General features: G+C 38.5%; 1 protein-coding gene across 2 annotated transcripts in view; it reads right to left on the bottom strand.

The window, feature by feature from the left end:
• The window catches only part of COL4A2 (collagen type IV alpha 2 chain), a 186,253-nt gene that overhangs the window by 57,186 nt on the left and 101,727 nt on the right, over window positions 1-27,340 (bottom strand). For both annotated transcript variants that reach the window (XM_011373931.2, XM_011373932.2), the window contains exons 5-17: window positions 19,695-19,829; window positions 19,565-19,609; window positions 16,271-16,387; window positions 14,718-14,789; window positions 14,310-14,345; window positions 14,139-14,201; window positions 12,248-12,283; window positions 9,750-9,791; window positions 6,958-7,056; window positions 5,210-5,245; window positions 4,573-4,623; window positions 3,602-3,646; window positions 101-154 (exon numbers count right to left, since the gene is read on the bottom strand). In XM_011373931.2, the coding sequence (XP_011372233.1) occupies window positions 101-154; window positions 3,602-3,646; window positions 4,573-4,623; window positions 5,210-5,245; window positions 6,958-7,056; window positions 9,750-9,791; window positions 12,248-12,283; window positions 14,139-14,201; window positions 14,310-14,345; window positions 14,718-14,789; window positions 16,271-16,387; window positions 19,565-19,609; window positions 19,695-19,829 (831 nt within the window). The remainder of the gene's footprint in view (window positions 1-100; window positions 155-3,601; window positions 3,647-4,572; window positions 4,624-5,209; window positions 5,246-6,957; window positions 7,057-9,749; window positions 9,792-12,247; window positions 12,284-14,138; window positions 14,202-14,309; window positions 14,346-14,717; window positions 14,790-16,270; window positions 16,388-19,564; window positions 19,610-19,694; window positions 19,830-27,340) is intronic.

Here is a 27,340-nt window from a genome sequence, read left to right as displayed (position 1 = left end):
ACAGAGGATACCTCCCTTGTCCCATATGGTGAATAGGAGGTGATCAGGACACAATCCAAAGAAAAGAACTGAAAACCATCCAAATGAAAACTGATCCCACCTTGGGTCCTCGGGGTCCATCGGGGCCTTGATAACCATCTGGTCCTCTGCTTCCCTGCAAGAAAGATGTGCGATGCTTATTTTAATCTCTAACATATAATTTATTAGGCATACTATTATTATGCCTAATAAAATTAACAGCAATTCATTAAAATCACCAACTTCCCATTCTCTGTTCAATTTTTCCTGATTTTGGTCTCAAAAATGTCTTTTTAAAGTTGCTTCGTTTGAATCAGCAACCAAAGTCCAAACACGACATTTGGCTGTTATATTCCTTCATTTTCTTTTTAATTCATGATAGTTTCCTTTTACTTTCTACTTTTCCAGTAACTCTTTTTTGTTGTTGCTGTTGAGGAAATCGGGTCATTGGTACTGCAAATATTCTACTATCTACCCTATTTTCTCTAAAATAGTTGTTGGATCTAGAGGCTTCATTAGGCTTAGGTTCATCTTTTGAGCATTAATAGTTCATGCAGGGTGCTGTGTCCTTCCTCTGCATCCCTTCTGGAGGCACAGATGCCAAGTTTGAGTAGTTTTATGACTGATTGGTGGGGTTGTGTTGACAACCTGATGCATCTATTAAAACCTTCCTCCAAGATGAGTTTTGAAAATTTTCAGTTAGTACCAAACAGGAGCATTAAAGCCTCTCAATTTAGAATTTTTTTTCTCTTTATTAAAAAAAGCTTTAATGTTACCTGTTGCTTTCTAATTCCCTCAAATATGTATCAAAAGAGCCATGTCATATCTGGGTAGATATGTAAACCTTTTTTAAAAATCCAAAAATTTATTCCATTTTGCTTAAAGAGCATGCATAGTAAAGCCCCCAAAATTCAGAATGCCAGGTACCAATGGTATAAAAAATGGATATTATCAGATTATTTTACAGAATATTTTAAAATCTAGGAGCATGTATGCTGAAAGTCATGTTGTTTAAAATGAACTAAGATTGGCTTAATTTTGTAATTTTTATGGTGGGCCTATAATTTAGACTGACTTTCTTCCACACTAGGTGGAGCCGAAGATTCAAAAGTGAAGGCAAATTTCTCTGATATTAAAAATGATCTACTTAGAGGCCTTCCCATAAGATAGGAATCATTAAAGAGCTTGCCAATGGCTAGGGGGTTGGTAATGAGGCATTTGTCTGAGCTGTGTTACAATCCAGTTCAAACGATGTGCTAGACTGTCAAATCTATATGCCATCTGGGCCACCCAAGCACTGCTCAGCGGTGCTGTGACATCATCAACAAGCAATAACAAGCATCCCCAGAACTAATTAAAGTTCTATCAATCTCAGGAGGAATGAGGGAGGGGTAGCTGATTCTCTGCTCCTATAGAGAAAGCAAAATCTTTCCTAGAATCTTTTCTTTTTTGGCTCATCCTATTTTGTTTATGTTTATGTTGGTGTTAACAGTTGCTCCTTGGAGCTGCCTCTGGTTACTGGTTCCATTTTACATCCTTAAACCAAAGCCTATAAGTATAACTGAGAAGTTGGAGAGTAATGGCAACTTGGCAAGCGAGATAACACATGGTAGACGCATGGTAGTCTGTGGCACAGTGCAGAACAACATGCAGAACAACTCAGCCATGTGTGTACATCTTGAGCATCTTCTATTCGTATAGTTGAGGAAGACATTTCACGGCAGCAACTGAGATACTCCACTTAATTGGAAGTATCTGCATTTTCTCCAGTTGTCGCAAGTGCAGAAAGCAAACTGGAAGACATGAGCCTTCAATCTCAACATCTGAGACACCGCAGTTAGAGGCCCCAGGCGGTCAGTGACTGGCGAACACCTTGTTCTTCATTAACTACAGAGTTCTAGGAGGGCAGTGTGCTGCATTTTAAAAATGCTGTCACTCCTTAGTGTTGGGTTTAGAAAAACAAATCATAATTATGATTTCACTAGCACATCACAGGCAATCAAAGTATTAACGGTGGTCCTTTAATTACATGGGGTAGGTGGAAATGAATTACTGTTAAATGCTAGAATTCATCCTTTGGGCCTTTGGCTGAGTGTTGCATGGATAACTATTGCTCCAGGTACGCTACCTTTGGGTGTACTACTATCGGTTACTAATGTTACGAAAAGATGGGAGTAATCAGGGCAAATCCTGGTTTCATCCCTGGCCTGAGTTTAGCATAAAAGGAGAGAAATGGGAAAAATGAGATCACTTAAGGTAGCAGAAAGACATCAAGATGGGTGCTCACTGTGAGTGGTCAAAACCAGAACATGGGGTTAAGATGCCCGTGCCTAGAGCCGGTGGAAGTCAGAAACCAAATCTGGGAGGCCAAGTCCCATCTGTAGTGCCAGAACAAACATGGCAGAACTCCCTGAAGCGGGACCGACGAGACCTGGCACTCGCTAGCAGCATCCTTATGGTTCTCCAGATGTCATGCTACCATCCTGCCATGGAGCCATGAGCATGATTCAGTAGAGTCATGATTTGGAGGCTGAATCAATTTTTTAAAAAAGCCTCTTTTTTTAAAAGCCTACTAGGACTGAATTATGAAAATACTAGCCCATGGGCACTAAGGTGTGTGTACCATAATGTTGAATGTGTGATTGTTGAAAGTAGCAAGCAGCTAGAAACCACCGTGGGGGGCTAGTTAAGCAAATATGGTACATCCATTGACTGCAATTCTGTACAGCTTGTAAGTATGTGCTAATGTGGAACAATTTCCAAAGCACATTAGATGAAAAAGCAAGTGGCAGAACAATGCAAATATATTTACTTTCTGTTATTAAGTTATATGCATATAAAAATGCATTTCTTTTGTATACTAGTGCTTATCGGAAAAAATACCCACGGAATTATTTACACTGGCTGCCTCCAGGTTCTGTGATGGGAAGGATGTGTGCTATGTATACTATGATTGAATTAGTAAAGATAATGAATAGTGAAAATAATAAATCATTAATTTAAACAATCTATTTTTATGTGTACTCTCTCATATGACCTATTGTTCAGACAATTCTAAGCCTGATCACAACACATCACTCACATAATGTTTTCTTCTTTAGAAATTGCCAAAAATCTCTCTACAGAACACATGGTAAAAATAACTAATTGGGTCATCATTAAAGATAAACAAAGTGTCAAAGTGAGTTAGATCAATACATAAAAAATCTAAGTGATCCCTTCCTTGGTCACCACACTGACAACCCTCCTAAGAGTAACATGAAATGACTCGGAGGAGAGGTTTGAGACTGGAAGGTACAAAAGCCGTAGCTGGTAGGGACTGGTTGATGTGATGTCTGGAGGGAGAGAACCAAAGGAAAGAATCAAAGAGCTAGTTTGCAAAATGAGTAAAAGCTAAATAATCCGACTCAAGCATCTCGAATGATTTGGGGTGAAGGATTACTTTATGCTATGGTAAATGCAGTGAAAATTTTAAATGTTTTTTTCTGGGGCAATATTTTTCTGAGATTCTATAGTCTTCATATTTGACCTTTGTGAGATGTTTCAGGCCTGGAGCAGATTGCATTTTATGCATCACACTTACTTTTTGTCCTGGTAAACCTTTTTCACCATCGAAGCCAGGGGCACCCTGGGTTGAACAGAAAATAGAAACAATAACAGCTTAGAATACCTGGCAATGTTTTCCAGAGGGCATTACTATGGCACCTGGCATAGACTAAAACAAAATACTTTACATGAAAATATCAAAACCATTCGAAACTCTTTTTATTTTCGAAAAGAGATGGATCATTTTAGCGACACTTTCATATAATGCATCATATCTACACTTAAAGAAATTTGGAGAAATCCATGAAGATGGTATAAGAACGGTACAGATATAAAAAGGGCTGCACTCTAATAAAAGTTGCTGTTCTTATTTTCAGAGATTGTAACAAATGACTTTTTAGTGGTAATGGCCACCAGACAGTTATTATAAGGCCACTTTCTCTTCTTCCTGGCCCATTTCCCAGCTTGCTGTGGCTAGGTTTGGCCATGTGACTGAGTTCTGGCTGATGGGGGGGGGCGGAAGTGGCAGGTGTCATTTCAGGCTACCTTGTGAAGAAGGAGGTCTGTCCTAGGGCATGGGAGCCACAGGTGGCTGAATCTCCTTCAGAGGAGATACTCTCTTGCCCCATATCCCTGGGAACATTTTTGATGGACTCTACATTTTTGTTACCAAAGATTAATCTAGCCTAACTAATACAAGCAGAAATGTGTTTGTGTTCTGTTCCTATCCTTCACCAAATGGAGGTACACAGTTTTAAAAACCCCAGTTACTGGGAGATAAATGATGCGTCAATCAGTGCAGGTACATCTCATTTGCTGTAGTCAATGGAACACTCTGGTTCGAAATGTAGGGTGGCGGAGGCTGTGTGTGTAGAGGTGAAGGGGGTGCGAGGGACATTTCTCTGTAGTTTTGGTTCAGCTTTGCTGTGAACCCCAAACTACTCTAAAAATAAAGTCTATTGAAAAAACAGAACAAAACAAACCACAGACATAGAACACATGGTTTACCCGCGGTCCTGAAAAGCCCATGATTCCTTCTTCTCCCTTCAAGGAAATGCCCTAGGAGAAAACACAGAGATCTGAGGGAGTGGCTACCACTTTACTCTTTACTTGCTCAGGGATTCCATTTCTTAGCACCCCGTGGCCACCCTGCCTCTGTGGTTCTCTATTCCAGCCCAGTAGAATGGCAGATTAGTAGAGATCTGCCTGGATCATCACGTATCTAGGATACCAGTCTCATGCCCTCTAGTAAGTATGATGTAGGCAGACTGGGAGCACTGGGACAGTCATGACAGAGATTGAAAAGAGGGCAGAGTGACTGTACGGCTAGACCCCTAAAACAGAAGCCAGTCCATCAAACCTGCCCCCTTCCCCATATTTTCTCTTTTAAAGAGTTTGGGTTCATTTTATGGACTTCTGAAAATGTTGATTAGCTGGTGTTTATTATGCAAAAAGGAAGACATTCTGAATCGATTTTCTGAAGGAAAGCATAAAAATAAATGATAATGCTTTCTTGCTGTAGACAAATGGGCTGGAAACCAAGAGTCGGTGGGTTGTTACAACTCCTGCACACTACTATTGCAATAGGAACATGTCAAATTTGGGAACCATTAGGGAGAAGAAATATCTTTATTGCGTGACTTACTATTCGTCCTGGTTCCCCCTCACTTCCTTTGTCGCCCTGTGAAGAAAATGAAAAACAAGAAATGCTCTTTAATTTGAAAATAGTAATATTTAAAAATTCATCAGGGTTTCTGATATGAGGTGAAATATATTTAATAAAACTTCAAACAAGCATTATAAATTAATTGTAACAAACAAATCTAAACTTTGCAGCTCCATATTCAAGGAAAAATGTGCTATTTGTTTTGGGTTTTCATAATATAAATTAAATCATGTTATTTCTGCTGTGATTGCAAGGCTGTCTCTATCTATGTGCTTTCCTTTATCATCTCACAACTGCAGGCATGTAATAACGTCCTGTGGCGGTAGACTATGCCCAGAGAAAAGCCCCAAATGATAATATTCATGTAAATAAAATATGATTAGGAGGGTTCTTTGAAGAAAAGACACATTTGGAATGTGTTAAAACTCCAAACAAAAATGGCTTTGGAAAGAAATGTTAACACTGTCTGACCTATTTTTTTCCACTTCTCTTGGCCTAAAATGGTGAAAGAAATGTAGTGACCGGCGGGGTCCTTGATCTCCATTACTGCTAGGAGAGCACCCAGATCCCTGTGGCCCCAAACTGCCCCCAGCAGGCTGGCTGGGCCCCAGCCCTGGAACCATTGCTTCTTGGTCGTAGAAAACGAAGGGAAAGTGTTTCGGAAGCTTGAGAATCTCAGCATGGGTAGAACCTGCTCTGGCTGGGCTCCATCTTCAGCTCCTGGACAGAGGCCCTACCTGGCTGATGATCAGGTCACCACTAGGAGCCAGAGGCCCGCCCAGAAACCACCCTGACACACTCAGTGGAGACCCTGCTCTTGCCTGGTTGTCCAAGATGTACCACTTTCTCAGTTATACACAACCATTTGCTTCTGACTCACTTCCCTCTGGCATTCTGTCTTACACAAGCCACCTCCTAGGCCACTTTCATCAATGGTCAGGTCACTTAACATTGACCTACAGCTGCCTAGGTTAATGCCCCCCCCCCCGCCAAGGCAGCGGTCATGCCTGCCTCTCCCATGAACGACTAAGCACCCAGACTCCATCTTAACAAATACTTGAGTATTGGGAATTATATTCTATGTTTGAGGTTTTTATTTTGGTTCCTTTCGATTGTGCCTGACTTTACCAGACATTTCACCTGTGGCCTCCTGTAATCCACTCCGCAGCTCTATAAGGAACATGAAGGCTCAGGAGGGTTTAGTGGCCACCTGAACGAGTAAGTGGTACAGCAGGATGCTGAGTTTTATTTTAGACTCCAAGAGTACATTTTAAATCAAATGAAATGTTAATAGACATCATAAGGGCCAGAAAATGAATTTCGATCCCCCAAAACCCCCCACGATGATGCTTTACGTCAGCAAAGAGTAAAAGTAGGGTAGGTTTATGTAGCAGACTATAACATTTTGTTGTGTAGTTCCATATACTGGGTTTGAATTATGCTCTGACTATAATCTATGTCTACACAGGAGACTCATGTACTTGAGGATAAATTGGAGATTTTTTTTATGGATCCTTATGTTGTTTCAAATTTGTCACAATTGTTTAAGATGTGGACTATTGTAGTTATTTGATGGAATGAATAGTTGTGTTTTCATGCACAATTTGATAGTGAGGCCTTTTCTACTTTGAATGTGATTGTTTGAATAAGATCAAAGAAAGTTACCTTTTTTCCTTCCTTTTTTAAAGTTCGATTGGGAACTGTCAATTTTGGTGAAGCTCCTTTACCTTATATTGATCTGGGTGGAATGTTTCATTCCTGGGCCCGATGATGGCATGATTGCCGTCTGATGGAATCCCATCGGGTCCGGGCAGTCCCATGTCACCCTGTGAACAGTTTAGCAAAGCAGTAGTCTTTACTCGGGAAGACACTACCAAACTTGAGTAAAAGCACAATCCCACCACAAACTACTTTTTTTCTCCTTGCATATTACTTATCACACGTACATTAATTTTGTAGTGTTATATTTATAATATAAAACAAAACTCAATTTAAAATGCAATAACCATAATGTAAAATTATTTGTATCCTATTTGCATTAATAATAGTTAGAATGTCTGCATAAAAACTATTTAGGTTATTCACAATTTGGGGGCTACACGTATCTCCTTATGATGAATTACTATCAAGGAGATTATTAGGTCTGAAGGCTAAAAGTCTTTATGGTTCTTGATATGTATAACTCTATTGCTTTTCAAGATTGGTACCGAGATATAAGAAATGCCTAAGAAATGAAAGACTCCAGTTTCACCATTACTTCACCAGTTAAGGGTGTTTTTATATTCTAAAAAGCAGTATCTTTTTTTTTTAAAATTCATTAAAAAAAATTTTCAATTACAGTTAACATTTGATTATTATATTAGCTTCAGGTGTACAGCATAGTGGTTAGACATTTATATAGTTTACAGAGTGAGACCCTCAATAAATCTAGTATATTAACTACATTCTCTATGCTGTACTTTATATCCCATGACTATTTTGTAACTTCCAATTTGTACTTCTTAATCTCTTCACCTTTTCACACAGCCTCCCAACCCCCCTCCCATCTGGTAAACATTAGTTTGTTCTCTGTGCTTCTGTTTTGTTTGTGCATTTATTTTGTGTTTCAGATTCCACATATAAGTGAAATTATATGGTATTTGTCTTTCTCTGTCTGACTTATTTCACTTAGCGTATTACCCTCTAAGTCCATCTATGTCACAAATGGTAAGATTTCATTTTTTTTTCACCTTCTGTCCATGTTTTAATTGGATTTTTTTTTTTTCTGGTGTAAAGTTGTATGAGTTATATCCTCTTGCTGGACTGATCCCTCTATCATCATGAAATGTCTCTCTTTGTCTCATTATAGCTTTTGTTTTAAAGTCTATTTTGTCTGATGTAAGTATTGCTACCTCAGCTTTTTCATTTCCATTTGCATAAAATATCTTTTTTAACCCTTTACTTTCAGTCTGTGTGTGAATCTTTTGATCTGAAGTGGGTTTCTTATAGATGGCCTGTGTATGGGCCTTGTTTTCTTATATATTCAGCCATCTTATGTCTTTTGATAGGAGCATTTAATCCATTTACATTTAAAGTGATTATTGATGGGTATGTAATTATTGCCATATTATTATTCATATTTATGATTTTTTCCCCTTCTTCTTCTTAAAGAAATCCTTTTAACATTTCTTGTAATACTGTTTTGGTGGTGGAGAACTCCTTTAGCTTTTTCTTGTCTGGGATAAAAAGTAGCATCTTTAATAAATATAATATCTCAAAGTTGTTTTAATTTGCATTTTTATCATTAGCAAGAAACACTTTCTTTAATGTGGTGCACAGATGGTGAAACATATAGATCTGCAACATTATTGGGCAACTATCCTAACATATATATTGGCTTGACCTCCTAGGTACTAACTGACATAAAGAAAATCATTGTCTTTTCTTTTGCTATTTCCATGTATAAACTATATAATACTATTTTGAGTCCAGATATCATATAATATAAACCGGAACAAATTGAGATGATGTATTAGCTGCAGAAAGTGGTATTCTAGAGTACTCTGAGCGTCTACTAATATACCTAAAAAATACTTAAACTGTTCATGTCCCCTCTATCTACTGGGGCCTGAGGTTCTTCTTCTTCTTTTTTTAATTAACAATTTAAATAAACTTTTTGTAGATTACAGACAGACATTAACTTCATTTCCATTCTATCTAATGTGACTATTCTCTCCTCTACCGAATTATTTCTTCCCAGATTTTTCTTTTTTTTTGTTATTTTATTATTTTGTTGTATTTTATTGTATAGGAATTCAAACTTTTATACATTTAGATCTTTCAATGTTTTTCATTTGTAATTCCTTCTATGGTATTAATGTGAAGGGCAAAGTCCTTTTCACACCTGAGTAGTGCAAGTTTGGTGTGCTATTCAATCAAAAAGTAAAATGTAAGAAAAAACAAAAATGCTCAAACAACAAAGCTAAAGAAACAAATCTATTTTTCAGTGGATATGTAGGTTTTGGGGTGAATGCCATGGAGTTGTATGTTGGTGAGGTTTTGCTCCTTGAGTGTGAATGCCACCTTGAGCTTTTCATACACATAATCTCAAATGATCTTCTCAAAGGCCACATGGTCTTTGAATCTTGGCACTGTGGGGAATTATAAAAGTCCACGTGGTCCTGCCTTTGAGCCCAAAAAGAGCTGGCCTTATCACCTCGTCCCTGAGCTGGCTTCACGTTAGTCTGTGGCTCTGGGTTCCGTCTCCTTAATCACCTCTGGATTCTCCATGTTAGAAGACAGCTGAAGTTATGTCTACGTCAGAGGTCTAGGGCTAACCTAGATGGTTGGTTTGTATTGTCTTATTGCTCCATAACTATCACTGGAGTAAGTTGGCGCTTTACAATGATTATCTCCTAAACGAATGGTCTGTTTGCAGACCACCTCAAAAGAACAGCATAAAACATAGTCATTAAAATTATTTATTTCCTAATTACTAAACAGTGCATGCTTCCGTTTTAATCTATTAAGTTTTCTTTACCTTTTCACCCTTTTCTCCATAAAAACCAAGTCCTCGGTTGCCCTGAAAAATCAATGAGTTTTTGTAAGTTTTTAAAAGTCAGTAATCATGCCATTTTTAAATACAAATATGCTCTTAAGAAATTTTTTTATTTTATACTCTAAGCAAAACCTCAAAAACAGTGGACTAACAGTAATTATTTTGTCACTCTAAGGAATATTTTACTGTTTGCCTTTTAAAATATATTCCTTTGTTCAAACAACTTGATGAACAGAAACTTGACTGTCTTATTGATTCTATACTTGCTGTCAGCACTATCGCAGTTCAGGGCCTGTGCTAAATGCTTCACTCTCTCTTTAATCCTCTGTATCACATGATGAGTTTGGACATCATGGGTGGTGAAACCGACATATCCCTTGACCAAGGCCTCACAGCTAATAAGTGGCAGTCTTTGATTTGATCCCAGGTCTTTCTGACTCTTAATTGCTCATATATCGTCTCTGCAGGTTAGTGACCCCGAGTGTTTCCTTGGGTCATCTGGCCCCTTTAGATTTAGAAAGCAGCCAGTTTTTCTTCTTGGTTTCCTTTTTTGGAGATCATGATTCATTCCTTCTTCTGCCTCAGCTATTTCTCATTTTGATAAGATAATCCTAATTTAACATAAATATTTCCTACCCTTTAATGATTTTAGGGGATGGTGCTTTTTCAGATTTTATTCAACCTCTTAATCTTCCTTTTTGCCTAAGAGGCAAAGCTAGATCAGCGACTTGGAAAGTATTTAATAGTTTCATGAGTGGGGTTGCCATGTATGGGAGAATCGACTTGATTCTGGTGTCTAAAACAGGCACATATGAAAAGCTATGCAGGTATACCTCGAAGATATTGTGGTTTTGGTTCCAGTCCACCACAATAAAGTAAATACTGCAATAAAGTGAGTCACATAAATCTTTTGGTTTCCCGGTGCATATAAGACTATACTAGAGTATAGTCTTTAAGTGTGCAATAGCATTATGTCTAAAATAACAATATACATACCTAATTAAAAATACTATATTGCTAAATAAGTGCTACCCATCATCTGAGTCTGTTGGAAAAATGATGCTGATAGACTTATTTGATGCAGGGTTGCCAGAAACCTTCATTTTGTAAAAAACACAATATCTTTGAAGCACAATAAAATGAGGTATGCCTGTACTACAAATCCATGCGTGTTATAGAAATAATACTCTTTCCTTTGACCTCAAAACAACTCTGCTTCTTTCCCAAGTTCTCTGTATTCCTATCTCGACAAAAGATCACGCGGGCCATATCTGATCTTTCTCTCTGAAGTAAACTGTCCGCTCCCTCCAATGCTCAGAGATTTTCTGAAAATAAAAGCAAAACCTTTAACTAATTTTTGCTATTTTCGCTTCTTCACCACCTGGCTGGGAGTTGAAATCAAAGCGCAGAAACACAGCCAGGCTAGATTAGAATGCGATTTGCTTGGGCCCCCGTGGTCTCTCTGCCTCATGAGCTGGTTGTCCAAGTCACCAGGAAGTGACCTGGTTGGGGATGAGGGCTGTTTGTGTTGCAGCCAAGTGAGGATCTGAGGCGACCTTAGAGCTTGGCCGCCCCATCCTACATCCGCTTCTCTTGGCTCTGGGCTGTTCCCACCCTGCTTGGGGCTGCCAGACAGTGGGGATCCCAGGGGTGGGGGCAGCAGCCTTAACAAGCTCCAGCCCCAACCGGAAGCCGTGTCAGAGGTGATGGGAGCTGGGGACCTGGGGGTGGTGGCAGCTGAGGTCCCCAGGAGGTCAGAGATGGGATTTTTGTGGAGGCAGGCATGGGAACGTGCAGGCTGGGAGATGTCCTTGGCCATGTGCAGGCCACAGAATGGTCCTTAAATGTTGGTAACAGAGCTCAGTATTTCTGTCTCATGTTGAATTTTGATCAAATACTTCCCTCATACTGAACCTTAGTTCTGTCTCCAAGTTCTAACAAGCCACCTACTTTGTTGTACTCTAAATGACTTAATAATCTTCCTCTGATAGAAACAGTAAAGCTTTGGGCTCTAGCCTGAGTTGAAAATCACTGGCTATATATATCCCTAGAGGCTGATATCTCACTCTTGTAGAACCTAGTTATATCCAGGTAAGAATGCTAATGGCTACTCTATGGAAACATAGCTATAGTTTGTCCATTCTTATAAATTAACACATACAGATATATGAGCTGTCCCTAAATCTATGTTTCTAATCATTCATTACTTAGATCTTCACACAATAGGAATGTTATGTGATTTGCAAACAACAAATCATTCAACACATCCACTTATTTAACGTGTCAGCTACTCCAGATGTACCACTGGATTTATCTTTGGAATTTATAACATCAAGTCTTAAAAACCTACAAAATGATACTCACCCGTGAAATAAATGATATATAGTTGTCAAATGAGTATTTCCATGGCCCAGAAAGATATATTCAAATATATAAGTTTCTCCCTCTTCTCCCTTCCCTCCCCCCAACAACCAACTTACTGGCTGTCCTTTTGGTCCAGGGGGTCCAGGCGGTCCCTGCACAAATACAAAGAAATGTATAAATTGTTTTCTTTATCCCCAGACCCAGATAACATCTGCTAGAAAGCTCTGGGAAAGCCATTCACTGTATATTTAGAACACCATGTAGTATGTATAGAAGTTTCTGATACATTAGTCTCAGCAGGGAGGAACAGCTGGAGGGTACAGGACTGGGGTCAGGCTCAGTTCTCAGAATTTGCTGGCTGTACATGCACAGCTGTTTCGGGTTTGCTTCTCTGAGTTTAGACTTTTGAATTCACCCATGTCCTATTTGTGCTTGCTCTGCTCCCTTTGCAAGGTACCAGGACCTGTCACTGCAGAGACCGTTTCTCCTGACTCCCTCTGGGGTTCCCCATGGGGCATTATCTAGCACTGTTTGCTGGTGGGTCAGCAAATGTTCACAGGCAGAATTAATCTACAGGCCAATACTGCAGGGTTGAGAGTCCATCCACAAATATCATCGTGTGTCTATCTGCAAAGCTTTCAGCATCAACACTACACTTGCAATGAAGTTTTAAAAGTGCATAAAAAGAACAATTAGTGTTTAAATATAAGTGGACAGGTGGAGGATTGTGGGTGATTTTAATGGCCCATATGAAGAATTTGAAGTTGTCAGGTCAGCTAAGGGCCCGGCAGGGACAATTTTGTTTTATATTTCTATGAACTGTATATTTAAAGTATAAAACCCCCAAACCATGCGATTTGTGTGCTGTGAGCCAGCAACCGTATGCAATAGGAGAGCAAAGAACCTCTTATCATATAATTCCTGTATCATTTCATTTGGCCACATCTTTCACAGCAGAGGGCTATTCGCAAAAATAACTTTCACAGTTATTTTTCACAGTTATAGTACCAATGAAAGTTACTTTGTAGAAAAAAAATCAATTATTATGATCAACAGTCTGAAGGAAATTTGTGAGTGTTCCCACTGCCAACTATTAGTACAACTGAATCTTCCCAAACATACATCTCCATTGTTTCTCATCATCTGTCCAGAAACTGATACCATAGCCCCCCTTGGTAGTGTCCCTCAGTCTTCAGCAATGGTTTTCTGTGAGTAGGTCTCTCTCACCCGTAGCTAAAATTTGTCCTTTTGTAATTTGTCTATTTATCTCACACTAAAAAATGTGGAAAAGGAGAGTCAGAAACCTTCTCGAAGTAGCCAGTTTATCTCTTGGGTTCCTTGAGTAGTGGTGGAAGTGGCCTGAGGGCTGCACAGGCACTAGCGACTGTCCTTTCTCCTCCTGTCCCCTCCTTGCAACAAGCCCTCCTTCATCCAAGTATTTGGCACCTCACTCTATCATTGGATTTGCAGGGGGCATGAACCTGTAGACTGCCATTCAAGTGGGGCACTAGGGCCATCTTACTAATTGATGTCCAATATTTCATTTGCAATAATGGCCATGCCCAGACATGGTACACCTGCTATGATGGCCATGCTCTGGTGTGATGCACCTGCTATAATGGCCATGCCTAGGCAGAACCCATTTCCTTCTTATCCCCTGTTGGACCTCAGCCTTCTTTGCTTGGGGATGACACGCTCTTTGTCAGTTGGTTAGGTATGGTGTAGAGAGAACTTATACGTGACTGGAATAGCACCCAATCAACACCAATTTTATATTTGATTGGCAGTGCTCTGGTGACCACAAATTTTGAGTTTTCATTCTTCTTTCTTAATAGCAGCAAAATGTATGCAGGGGATGACCTGTTTTGTTTTGACATTTTCTGTAGTGACCACAAACATCATAGTTGTATTGTGAAGCTTTCGTCTGTATCAATAGTTGGAGAAGCTGCATCTCTAGAGGATGCCTTGGCAATGATCCAAGGGTGAGCACATGCACGTGGTACTTACTGGTCTTCCTGGAATTCCAACTGGACCCATCGGTCCCATAGGCCCAGGGCGGCCGGGAGGCCCCTAAGGACAGGCACCAACAAAAGGCTATTAAGAGAGGTAGACTGGTATTCGAAGTCCTGAATTCTTAAAGTGTTGCTTGAAATATTTTCTAATAAAAATTAAACTTACCTGGAACCCGCCTATTCCAGGCTCTCCAGGTTCACCCTAATTGAGAAGAAATAATTTTAAGAGTTCTAGTTTTTAAGTATCTTTAGATTTAATTACATTTTATTGTAACACTGGAAACACATATATAAGTTATATCGGCCCTGACAGAACTTGGTAATGTTAATTACCTAATATCTGGGGTATTACAAATATGGCAAAGGGATGCACCCATAGTTACATATAAGATTGAAAACATTCTGAAAGGAAATAAAATGATTTTTAAATCATAATTTTGGATTATTCCATCATTCTATGCATTCCTTCACTCCATTCATTCTCACAACTCACAGTTTCCTTGGAAATTAATTTTACTAGTTAGGAATTTATACTGGATTGCTTAATCAGGTCTCCCGTCTCTAAGAAACTTACCCTGTATCTGTCGCGGTCCTCACTAGACAGAGCATAAGGTTCGCCTTTCTGCCCTTTGGGTCCTTGGGGCCCCTAAAGTAGCACATATATGGTAGAAGGAGAAAATACAAAAAAGTCTATTGACGTTCAATGCATCTTTAGTAATTTGAATGACTAAACATTGACTTTTATGGGCAATGTCTCGTTGCTCTTATAGCTTATTTTAGGTGGTTGTGAACACCAATCACTACGTTCAACCACAAAAATGAGACTTACTTTCACATTTACCTACTGGCATCGTTCTTCAAAGTAAAAATGGAAATACTTTATAGAATTTAAATTCCTTTCAAAAATCCAAATAAATACTTAGTAACCTCATCCTTTAGTATACCAACAGGTTATTTTTCTTTGTAATATTATTTTGTGTTTTCTTTGGCATTAGTGTACTGAAAATATTAACACATGTATTTGGAAGCACCATTTGTGGGAGAGATACTGGGTCATTCTTTAAAACTGGAATTGTGTCAAATATACATGATACGTGTATGCATATGTACATGTATAAATGTCATTATTAATATTTACATATAAAATCAGTATTTTAAAATAATGAATATATTTATTGATAATAAAAGTTATTTTATTAGAATAGACTAGAAAATGATGTAGCTTGTTGAAAAGTTGAACCGCATTAAAAAATAATGAGCCAATGAAGCGAGAATTGGAAGGTTAGCTTCAGGGGGAAACAAGGTGAGGGGTGTTTATGACTGTTCTTCTCCACCTTAAAAATATTGTTTTAAATAAAAAGTTTTGCCAAATAAAATGTTAGTATAACTCTGAATCTGCAACATTTTGGTGTTAAGAGGGTAAAATATACTATTGAAAAATATTTCATGATTCTTTGCAAAGACCCTGAAAACTAAATGAGGCCCTGAAATAGATTAATATATGAAAGTTCTTCCATTAAAAAAAAAATAAACTTCTATATTATATATGCTGAAGAATATCATAGTTCTTCCACGTCACAAAGGATTTTAGAATCTAATAAAGATGGCGATTATAGAGAATTTTGTGACGCTTTAAGCGTTTTAATTTCAGTTTTACTATTATATTATTATTCACTGTTACGTGAATTGGAGCGTGGGAGAAAATGAAGTAACACTTGGGAGAATGTAGTAGTGAACAATATAAACCAAATCAATTATTTTCTATCTAATGTTGAAAGAATGAATGTGGAAAATGAAGTTATATGAATCCAGGAAAATCAAGCCTGTAAGAAAACACAAACAAGGAGGTGTGCTTTGCCCTGATACTGAGGAGACTAGAGCAATTTTTCCTCAGGGTATAAAAGGCAGCCTTAGCATATACCTGCTGCCCTACTACTGAGTAGTCAGAAGGCAACGCACCCTTCCTCAAAGACAATTTCTTAAAAAGGTCCTCTGTAGGGTCTTCCGGGCCCCACGAATGACAGCCCAGGATATAGTGCCTTTCATACATTTCTGCCAACAAGTGCTAGCCATCCAGGTTCTAGTGCTAACCATGCGAACAGCATGTGCTGTACTGATGATACTCACGGGAGATCCGGGGAAGCCCCCAGGGCCAGAGGGTCCCTGCTGGCCTACGTCTCCCCTGGTCCCGTTGCAGCCATCATAGCCAGGTGGTCCTCTGGGTCCACCTTGCCCAGGATGTCCCTGGGAAAAAGAAAAGTAAGTGAGTCATCTGGCCCACAGGTGTTTTTTCATATAACTGTTTGATAAAATGGTTTTAAATCTTCTCATAAGAGATGTTCCTGGCATGAATCCAAGGGAAAAGATAGCTCAAAATGAATGAATGAATGAATGAATGAAAGATTCATTAGACAAAGGCACATGGCTATAGCTCTAAGCAGGAGAAAGGCTTTCAAGATGAAGTTCTGTTTCTTGCGGGTTTTGGTGAGAAGCACACCTTCACCTTGCTTCATTGGATGACTGGGAAGACTGTTTTGGCAGGAACAGGTAAGGGTAGATTTAAAAATTCTAAAAAAAAAATTATAGAAACAACTATCTCCCTGTCAGGGACGACAAGGACGCCTTTATCTGTTGTGCCCAACTGACTTTTGATGGCGAGTGGGACAGACCCACATCCTAAACAAGAGATTCACACCTGCAGTGGGAATTCATCAGTGGCTTAGCCATAGGTAAAAGAACTGATTTCCTCATTTTACTTTCTTTGGGAACACTCCTTTTAAGATTTTAAACATGAACTGAAAGTAAGTCAGGTATTCTGAGATGTCTGGTGAGAGAGGGAAGGCAACATGATCAAACGTTTTTTGAATAACTAGAGAGGGTCAGGTGAAGTCTGTGGGCAACTCAACTGCTTTCATTTGGTTCTGGGAGACATCTGAGGGCTGGGTTAACAATCTACAATTTATGTATTACGAGACCATAGACTCTTTTGCTATTTCTTTATACAATGGATGTTTAGGCATATGCTTTCTTATTATATAATTCCTTTAAAATTTCTGATTTTCTAGATGATAGATAACATATATCCCAGAGTGATTTTTCAGGCCATTAGGATATCTTTTAGATTTACTTTGAGAAATTTGGAAAATTTCAAGATAAATGAACGAGTCCTACATAGAGTGCCTATATCCTAAATGATATTAAAAAATACAATGAGAAAAGTAAAATTTTTCTTTTGTTTGCACATCTCTTTGCTTGAGATGTTCAAAGCCATTTCTTTAACTGGTGCCATCAAATAAGAGATCTAATAGACTTTTTAGTCTATTTTAGTCAACCCTCCAGGGGCTCAGAGGAATCCTGATTGTGCCTGGAAATCATGGAGCGCAAGCTCTTCCCAGCTGTCTGATGGCGTTCAAAGTAAAGGCCTTTTTTGGGGGGTCTCTGAAAGGTGATCCTTCAAATTCAGTCTGAAAAAACAAGCTCTGTAGGTGTTCAGCTCAGGATCTGTAGTATTCTGGGATGTTTTCTCTTAAAATGTACCTTATTCTTCTCTTGAATTATTTGTTTGCTATTGGTTTTTCTGACTTGCTTAGAATTGATACGAGTCATTTGAAATTGCATATCAATCTAATCTTCGTTTGAAATTGTGCTTCAAAGAAAAAGTTTGATTATATTGAGCTCAATGTCCATCTCTTATTGTTCAACTGATTAAAAACATTTCTATATGATAAAAACTTAAGATTTTACTGCACATCACTTTTTATATATAACTTCTAAATGGCTAAAATTACCCAGATCCTTCAAATCCTACATTCATTAATTGCTTAGCTATGACAGGTGACATTTAGTTCTGTAGTTAAAGAGACTACTTTTAGCAGCACCAAGATTCTGTAGAAAATGATCAGTTACCTGCTCACTATGATCACTCCCCCCATATGATGATTACTTCCTTCTTAACTTGTGAAATATTTGCTTCTAATATTAAATGTGTATGAAATGAAAAAATGAATTAAAATAAGACAGATTAGTTACAATGTTTTTCCATAATGTCCCTCCATTTAAACTCGAATTTCAACTCCAGAAGACACAAACTAATGAACAGTCTAAGGAGTTCAAGAAAGTTTAAAAATGAATGATTTAGTTTGAGGCAGTTGGTAGAAAAATACTTTGTTTAAACTTTGAAATCTGCAGCTTTTTTAACTTTGCCAATTTCTCAAAATTCTGACTAATGTGAATGTTGTTTCCTTATTTGTTCATATCTGTGTGTTTTGTAACTGGTGTTTCTGTCTGAGCACCGTATCTCAGAGACAGGATCACCAGCCACGCAGGTCTTATGTCTTGGTAATTGTGGCTTCCTTTCCTTAGCTCTGATTGCTCCTTTTTCTATTGCAAAAGTCTTCTTGAATGTGGAGCTAAAGATCTGAAGAAAAAGCATAAATTCTCTATGACGACTCTTTATTCACCCTCTTCCTCTGGTGTCCTGCAGGGGAGCAGTCCTACTGTGCAGCCTGGGGGATGAAGGTTCTCTGTGTGTGTGTGTGTGTGTGTGTGTGTGTGTGCGCACGCGCGAGTGCACGTGCAAGCATGTGCATGTGTACATGTATACACACGTATGCACGTGTACACATACACAAGTGTGCATGTGCATGCATGTGTGCAAGTGGATGTGCGTGCATGTATGCAAGCACGGTGATAGAGAACATGGGTATGTAGGGCAAGGGTGCAGACATATTTGTCAATGTGTGAGGATTGTGAAGCAGATGTCCTTAAACTTTAGCAGTGGACAGCGGGGTGGGTCTGAATGTGCGATAAACATATTTATCCCCGAGGCTGGGATCTGCAGGAAGCTGGCCCTGGGAAATCTGCTCACGGATCCCTGTGTAGAAGGCTGTGAGTCAAGTTGCTTTGTTTATTTTTTCTATGCCACAAGAAGTAAAGTAAACTAGGTTAGAAAAACACATTTTATTGCATTTTGAGATTTTTCTCATGGACAAACCATGCCTTTTCTTCTGGTTTATGTGTGGTTACTACAAAGAATTTGAGAAGCTGCACAAATGTTCAGCAGGACTTCATTACATCCATGTTCTTGGCTGCGCTACTCTATATTCAGGTTGTTCTATAGTACAAACAAAATTTCAAGACTGGCTCCTTATTGAGCATATGTGAGCAGCACTCCAGCTTTTTATTACAAAACAATGTCCAGTTTCAGCAAAGTAGCCTCAATTCTGAAGCCGAGTCTAGAAGAACGTTTACAAAGGAAACAATTTGACTGGATTCCATGAGAAAAAATATGCACATATAACTCCACAAATTTTATGTTATAAACAAAAAAGAAGACTTAGTTCAAGATGTTTCTGTAAGTCATAAATGTATTGCTTCACATGCACACAGTATTTTAAAATTCTAATCTTACAAAAAACTTACGGGAATTCCGTCGGCACCAGGGAATCCAGAAACGCCTCTTGCTCCCTATAAAGAAGGCAAATAAACTTAATGAAAGCCAAGACACTGGCCGCTCTTCATAAAATTAGAGGAAATATCAAGTTTTCCGTACCACATCTCCTTTTGATCCTGTGATCCCGGGAGCACCCCTTTCACCCTTGTCCCCTTTGCGGCCCTGCAGTCCTGGGAATCCTTGTAAACCTGGGGGCCCGGTGTATCCCTGGGGGCCCACTGGCCCTGGCTGACCCTGCGGAAAAAACATACATTCATTTCTCATAATTAACAGCAATGAATGAACATTTTAATCACACTGCTTTCGAAACTACACTTTTCATTCTCAAATGAAATAATCTTCAGAGAACACTATATATAAGTTACCATATTCTGCCTTGATGTCCACAAAGTGATGTCCGGCAGAGAAAGAAGTCATAGAGTTTAAAGAAAAAAAATTAAATGTAAGAAAAAATTATCCTAAATTACTAAAGTGATGTTATTGTGAAATGATAATATTGGCCTGGTAAATAATCAACTTACTTGGCTTTAAAAAAAAATTCCTTTCAGCATTAAAAAAAAAAAGTTCCAAACAGATTTCTAAGACTTTTATCTCTACCTCAGTATAACACATACAATAGATACAGAAATGTATATTGCATTCGGGTACGAAAAAGATCCCCAGATGTTTAAGTGATTAGATAACCTCTCTTTTTGTTCATACACACACTGCAAACGCACTGGCGTGGCTGTGCACGTACACATACAGAAAAAACCAAAAGTTTTCTGAAAAATAAAAATGTTTTCATAGCCATCAGGATGGCTGTCATAAAAAAAAAAAAAAGAAAAGAAAGAAAATTATGTGTTGCTGATGATATGAGAATTGGGAATCCCTATGCAGTGTCGGTGAGAATGTAAAATTATATAGCCACTGTGTAAAACAGTACAATGGTTCCTTAAAAATTAAAAATATAATTACCATATGATCCAGCAATTCCACCTCTTGGATAATATTCACAAGAATTGAAAGAAGAGGCTTAAACAGATATTTCTACACTGAGATTCTCTGCGACATTTTTTTTTACAATGGCCAAAAGGTGGAAGCAAAGCATTCATCGACAGATGAATGGATAAACAAAATGTGGGCGATCCATACAATGGAATATTGTTCACCTTGAAAAGGAAGGAAATTATGACACTTACTACAATATGAATCTTGAGGACACTATGCTAAGTGAAATAAGCCAGTCTTAAAAGGACAAATACTGTATGAATCCATTTATGTGAGGTTCCTAGAATAGTCAAATTCACAGAGACAGAAAGCAGAATGGGGGTTGCCAGAGGCTGGGTGAGAGGAAATGGGGAGTTATTGTTTAGTGGGTACAGAGTTTCTGTTTGGGAAGATGAAAAAGATCTGGTGATGGAAGGTGGTGATATTTGCTCAACAATGTGAATGTACTTAAATGCTACTGAACTGTATAAAAATGGTTAATACGGTAAATTTTGTTATGTATGTTTTATCGCAATAAAAATCAAAAAAGATTAAAAAGGGGTTCTATCTCTCTCCCTAATGGAATTTATGTATTATAGTTATGTTTTAATGAACCTCCCAGTTTAGCCTAAATAAAAAAACAACAACCCCTGTCTTTATTCCTCTTTAAAAGAATGAATCTGCTGTTTATTCATCATACAGAACCTTTATCTGTCAAGCCCTATTTGTTTTTGCATTTCAAATTCCTATCTTGCCTTTAGATTGAGGGGTACTGAGTGATTATTTCTAGTCTTCTTTTGTATTGCCTGGAAGCGACATTTCCTATATAAACTGTACAGCTAACAAGTTTGTTTGTCTTTACAGAATTTTATAATCTATTTGCAACATTCCACACAATTGAGGTGAAGCGAACAATTTTAAAATGCAGCCCAAGCTGCAGTGTTGTCAGAGATGCTTTGGCGTAGAGGGATGTGGGGAGATCTTGCCTCTGAATTTCATTATGATTCCTATGCTGCCCAGTCCTTTAGATATTGGTCCCAGGTGTGGGGGAAGCAGTTAAGACATTTTTTCGGGGTGTAAGACATGGTAGATGAGAGCTATCCCAAAGCTCAGGACCCTTGTCTCCTCAGACAAAGGGGAGTTTTGGGAAGTCCCCTCAGGCCTTCTCTGGGCCAGATCAGAGTTTTAGAATGGTTCTACCCTCTACATGTTCCAGAGAGTCTAGTCAATGCAGAAATCAGCAGATTCTCACCTAGGGTAGCCTGACTGCAAGCATCTTACGTCACAGTGAAGCCATGTATTTAAAATCTTTGAAGAATATGATAAAAGTGGGGCTATCGCCACTGTTTCTTCTTAGTTATGAAGAATTTGTGGTCACAGACAGAGAGCTCGGACCTTGGATGCATGATATCCCAGGCTCGCTCGTGTCTAATTCTAGTCAGGGGTCTTAATATGCTACATCTGTTGTAAGTTTGGGGACAAAACATGCTCTGATTCTGACTTTTATGGATCTTTCCCAGTTGTGCTCATTTTTGTTTTTTTGTGGCTCTGTCAGAATATAGTCTTCTTGTGATCATATGCGATGCCCCGAAGCCTTCAAGTTTCCTTAATTATGGTGAGACTTGCCAGTGTTTATAGGAAGCAGCCATTGGGGGATAAAATGTTCTTCATTACGACTGCCATTTTTCCTATCTATAGACTACATCTCGAGCCGAGGGAATTACTGTATAGAACCAACCTAGGGGAACATCTACTACTAACCAAAAGGAAATACTTGTGTCTTAATGATGAAAAGCCACATTCTTGTCTTGCACTCATTAACCTTTTCTCAATTCTTGTCGATGGGGAAAGTGACTAAAGACATCACGTACTCATTTCCCTTCCATTGTCAGCAAAGTTCTTTGTAACTTTTATTTCTTGGATGGAAAGTCTAACTTTAGGCATAAAACTCCAGTCTTTCATTTACTGGAGCACGTTGTCAGTATTTTCTTTTTATTGAGGTGAAATTCCCAAACTATAAAACTCACCATTTTGAAGCGGCTTCTTCACAATGTCCTCTATCCATCATCTCTATCTAGTTCTAAAACATTTCATCACCCCAAAAGGGAAGCTCATACCCGTTGATCAACCACTACCATGCCTCCTCACCCCCAGTCTCTGGAAACCACCAATCTGTTTCTCGTTTCTACAGATTTATTCATTCTTGATATTTCATATAAATGAAGTCATATGCAAGATATATGACTTTTTGTGTCTGGCTTCTTTCACTTAACATAATTTTTTTGAGGTTCATCCATATTACAGTATGTATTAGTACTTCATTCACTTTTATGGCCAACTGATATTCCATCGAATGGATAAATCACAATTCGTTGTGAATAGTGCTGTGAACATGCATGCACAAGTATCTGTTTGAGCACCTGTTTTCAATTCTTTTGGGTATAAACATAGGGTGGGATTGCTGGATCCTGTGGTAATTCTATGGTTAACTTTTTGAGGAACCACCATATGGTTTTCCACACTGGCTGCACCATTCTATATTCCTGCTGACAGTGTATAAGGGTTCCAGATTTCTCCACATCCCTGCTAACAACTGCTATTTTCTATGAAAAGAAATTATAGCTATCCTAGTTAAGTTGGTGTCATTCTAAAAAGCTCATGTTGAGCTTCTGACATATGGGACATTTTACGAAATTCCGTCCAGTTTCTGCCATGGGGGAAGGGACAGGAAGAGTCTGGAGATAATAAGAATCATAGCCTTGTCCTCTGGGACTGACCCCTCAGTCCTGCCACGGTGGAAACCCTGGGTGGCTGGGACTAAATGAACATTTACGTCACAGTCCAAGGACTTTCACATGTATGTTTTGGTCATCAAGGACTGAGATTTTCCCTAAGATATCTTGCCCACGTGGACATCTAGTGTGTTTGTTAAGAGCAGCTGGAACAACCAGGTAAATAAAAAGGATTTTCCTCTTGTTAATCATCATCATTACCGACTTCCATCCTCAGCTGAAAAGTCCCAATGGGAAAAGTTATTTCCATCTCTTCCTTTCCTTTTATAATAAGTGATGTTAAAAATAAAAATTACCCCAGAAAGAGTAAGACTTTACTTTAAATATCTTTGCATAAACTTCAAAAACTCCTAAATTTCTGAAGCTTCTAAAATTCCTGCAATACACTTGATAAAAATATTTCCACAAAATATTTATTAAACGCCGACAGACCTCATCCTTGCCAGAGAATTTGATTTGTATAGGTAATTACTTCTCAGGAAATAGGAAAATGAAAAGTATCATTTAATTGCATATCTTCTGGGATGAAGCGATGTTACAGGTTTTAAAAAATGGTTTGTCTCATTTTACCTCTATGATAAATGCATAAAGTAGGCATCTCCCCCACTTGCGAGAGGAGAGACAATGGGGTAGGGTGCTTGCGAAGGTTCGGTAGGAAGAACTGACTGTTACGCGGTTAGGTCTTCGGAGCGGGACTGTCTCTGAAGCCTTCCAGTTTTTGTTACACTCTTGCTGCTCAAAGTGAGATCTGTGAGCTGAATCAGCCATATGGGAGCTTGTGAGAAATGCAGAGTCTCAGACCCGGTCCAGACCTCCCGACCTGCATTGAACATGATCCTCAGGAGGATTCTTAGCACAGTGAAGCCTGAGAATCACTGCATGACCCCACCTTCCTTCCCTTCCTGACTTTTTTTGGGAAGACAGGTTTCTTTTAATAAGAAAAATTTCTTAAGCATGAAGTCGGATCTCAGAAGAAAGGTCAGGCTTCCTGAGTTTGGCAGAGGAAGATCTAATTTTTAACTTTGTAGAATACTATTTCTAATTAACCTTTCTTGGTCTTATGCTTCAATAAAACCAAGATCTCTGTAACAATACAGAATGAACTTTGATCACTGTCAGGATGGAAGGTTGCACAATGACTCTCTTCTTTTGAAATCACTCTTGGAGTATGTGTGGGATGCTCAGGGTCAGTTTTGGAAGCCAAAGTCTGAAAAGTGGATAGAATGGGTCCAGACTTGAACACACATTGCTTAAATACCACGACGATAGAGTGAATGCACGTAAAGTCCTGAGACACTTACTAAGCTTTCATGAATTTGGAATTTTCACTTCCAAGAAAAGGGGCAAAATATAATCGAATATGTGCACATGTAGAACACCTGCAACTTCAGACTGCAAAATAAAGGTAGAAGACTGCTGATTAATCAGAGCCCCAAGAAATTTCACATTCATACAACCCCAAGGTTGTGGTGCCTGTTTCCATTCATAGTTTATTAACCTTAAAATCCACCTTGGGTAAGGGAGTAAAAAAAGCTTCGTTTGTCAGAGAAGAGAGATGTTTCTAAGGATAAAACCTGCTTTACTGGACATCAGGATTTTTAATCTACAGTACAGTATTTTCCTGGTAGAATAAGAATTAATCTATAGTACAGTATTTTCCTGGTAGAATAAGAGTAAGCTCTCATGATTTACTGGTCAGCATCTGAATAGTAGGAAATCCCTTCTTCCTAAGTTTACTCTTCCTGTCTCGCCTTTTATGGGCTCTGGGCGCCCCACCAGACACCACATATCCTCTAAAGTCTCCCGGGTGACCCCTCCCTTCCTTGGCTGTTGTGGACGTGTTCCAGGCCTTCCCGGCTTTCCGATGCTGCAGCTCTTGGTGACTCTCAGGGGATTCCAGCCTAATTCCCAGCTTATCCTGTAGGCTGTTCAAACACATTTGAAAATATGTAAAACGGCCCCAAACGCAGGAAGGGCTACTTTGTAGGATCCAGGAAGACAATTCCTCCATCTAAAATTTCGAATTAGTCTCTGTTCTTAGGGATGATCATTAGCATTTGTGAACAATTTTTTCATCACTCTGGTAGGATGAAGTAATATCACATTCCAAGCTAATATAATGTGAAGGTAGTATTTGACAGTATATTTCATATATATTAAATATCAGTAAATAACGGGCAACTGCCTATTCCATGCAAAACAGACAGAACTGATGTTAAATCTGCCACATTTTACCTATAGCTTATTACTTAATACGTACCAAAACACTAGCACTTTCCCAGATACTATTCCAAATGCGTTCCGCCTACATGAGGCAGAATTATATGGGCTCTTGGAATTCCCGCTCTCCAAAATTATCTGACACAGATTCTAGAACTAGTGTCAACATAAAGAAAATAACATCCATATGCATAGAAACAACCCTGACCCTACCTCTCTCCATTACAGACATTTAGTCAAATGGATCATAGACCTAAATACGAAAGCTAAAACTATAATATTTCTAGAGGAAAATATAGGGAAGAATCTTTGTGACTTGGATTGGCAAAGTTTTCTTAGATAAGATACAAAAATCATAAACCATAAAAGAAAAAAAAAGACTAAAAAGTTTAATCTTCAAAAATATTGTTAAACAGCAGGCTATAGACTGAAAGAAATATTTACAAAACACATATCCAATAAATTACTTTTATCCGGAATATAGAAAGAACTCCCAGAAACCAATAAGGAAATGAACGGCCCAACTGAAAAAAAATGGGCAAAAGATTTGAAATCACTCTTCACCAGAGAAGATGTACAGATGGAAAATAAGCTCCTGAAAAGATGCTAAACATCACTGGTCTTTAGGTAAAGTAAATTAAATCCACAGTAAGATATAACTGCAACCTACTAGAACGGATAACACACACACACACACACACACACACACACACACACACACACACAAAACACTGGCAATTCTAAGTGCTGGAGAAGATGCAAGGAACTAAAACTCTCATTCATTGCTGTGGGAATGCAAAATTGGGCAACCTCTTTGGAAAAGTTGGGTAGTTTCTTACAACGTTAAACATACTCTTACCATAAGAGGTATAGGTAAACGTTCATAGTGTTTTTATTTATTTTAGTGAAAAACTAGAAACAACCTGAATATCCATCGGCTGATGAATAGATTTGTTAATGTGGTACGTCTGTCAAGTGGCATGTTAGTCAGCAATAAAAAGGACGAAACTGTCTGATGTGTACAGTGAGGATGACTCTCAAAGGCATTATGCATCATGCAACCAGACAAAAAGGCTCTGATCCTATTTATATGATATTATGCTATTATCCTATTTCTATGACATTCTAGAGAAGGCAACACTAGGAACAGAAAATGCACCCGTGGTTGTCAGGGGTGGAGGTGAAGGGAGGGGACTGACTGAAAAGGGAACAAGGAAACTTTTTGGGGTCTTGGATCTGTTTTATATCATGATTTGAGTGGTTGTTATATGGCTGTATACATTTGTCAATATTCACTGAGTCATTTGTAAGTTATGCCTCAATAAACTTGACCTAAAAACAAACAACCAAAAGAGGAGTCGGAGAAGACAAAGATTAAGAAGACGAGCCCTGAAATTCTTTAAGCACGTCGCATGTGACCAAGTCCTTTTTATACGTTCTTACCAGTGAATCGGTAAGACAGGTAATATTTAGAAAAGACAGAAGAGTGGACATTTTAAAAATTAAAAAAAAAAAAAATTATTAAGCCAAATGCTTTTTAAAAATGACTGACCGGGAAATGAGCAAATCCAAAGAAACTAAGACTTAGCTTTCCTTGTCTGGTATCTGGTCATTTGAGTGTGATCCTGACAGAAATTAGAACCGACTAGCACACAGCCCATAGCACAGCAGAGCTCGAAGTGGGTCAGAACCAAATTAGATACATGAATGAAAAATAAGCCCACGATGTCACTGTTTTCCATTATGCATGATCTTCATAAAAAA

Source organism: Pteropus vampyrus, unplaced genomic scaffold (assembly GCF_000151845.1).
Source record: "Pteropus vampyrus isolate Shadow unplaced genomic scaffold, Pvam_2.0 Scaffold236, whole genome shotgun sequence".
In the NCBI taxonomy this organism is placed as follows: domain Eukaryota; kingdom Metazoa; phylum Chordata; class Mammalia; order Chiroptera; family Pteropodidae; genus Pteropus; species Pteropus vampyrus.
Note: the sequence above shows the minus strand (reverse complement) of the source record. Positions and strands in the feature narration are given on the sequence as shown.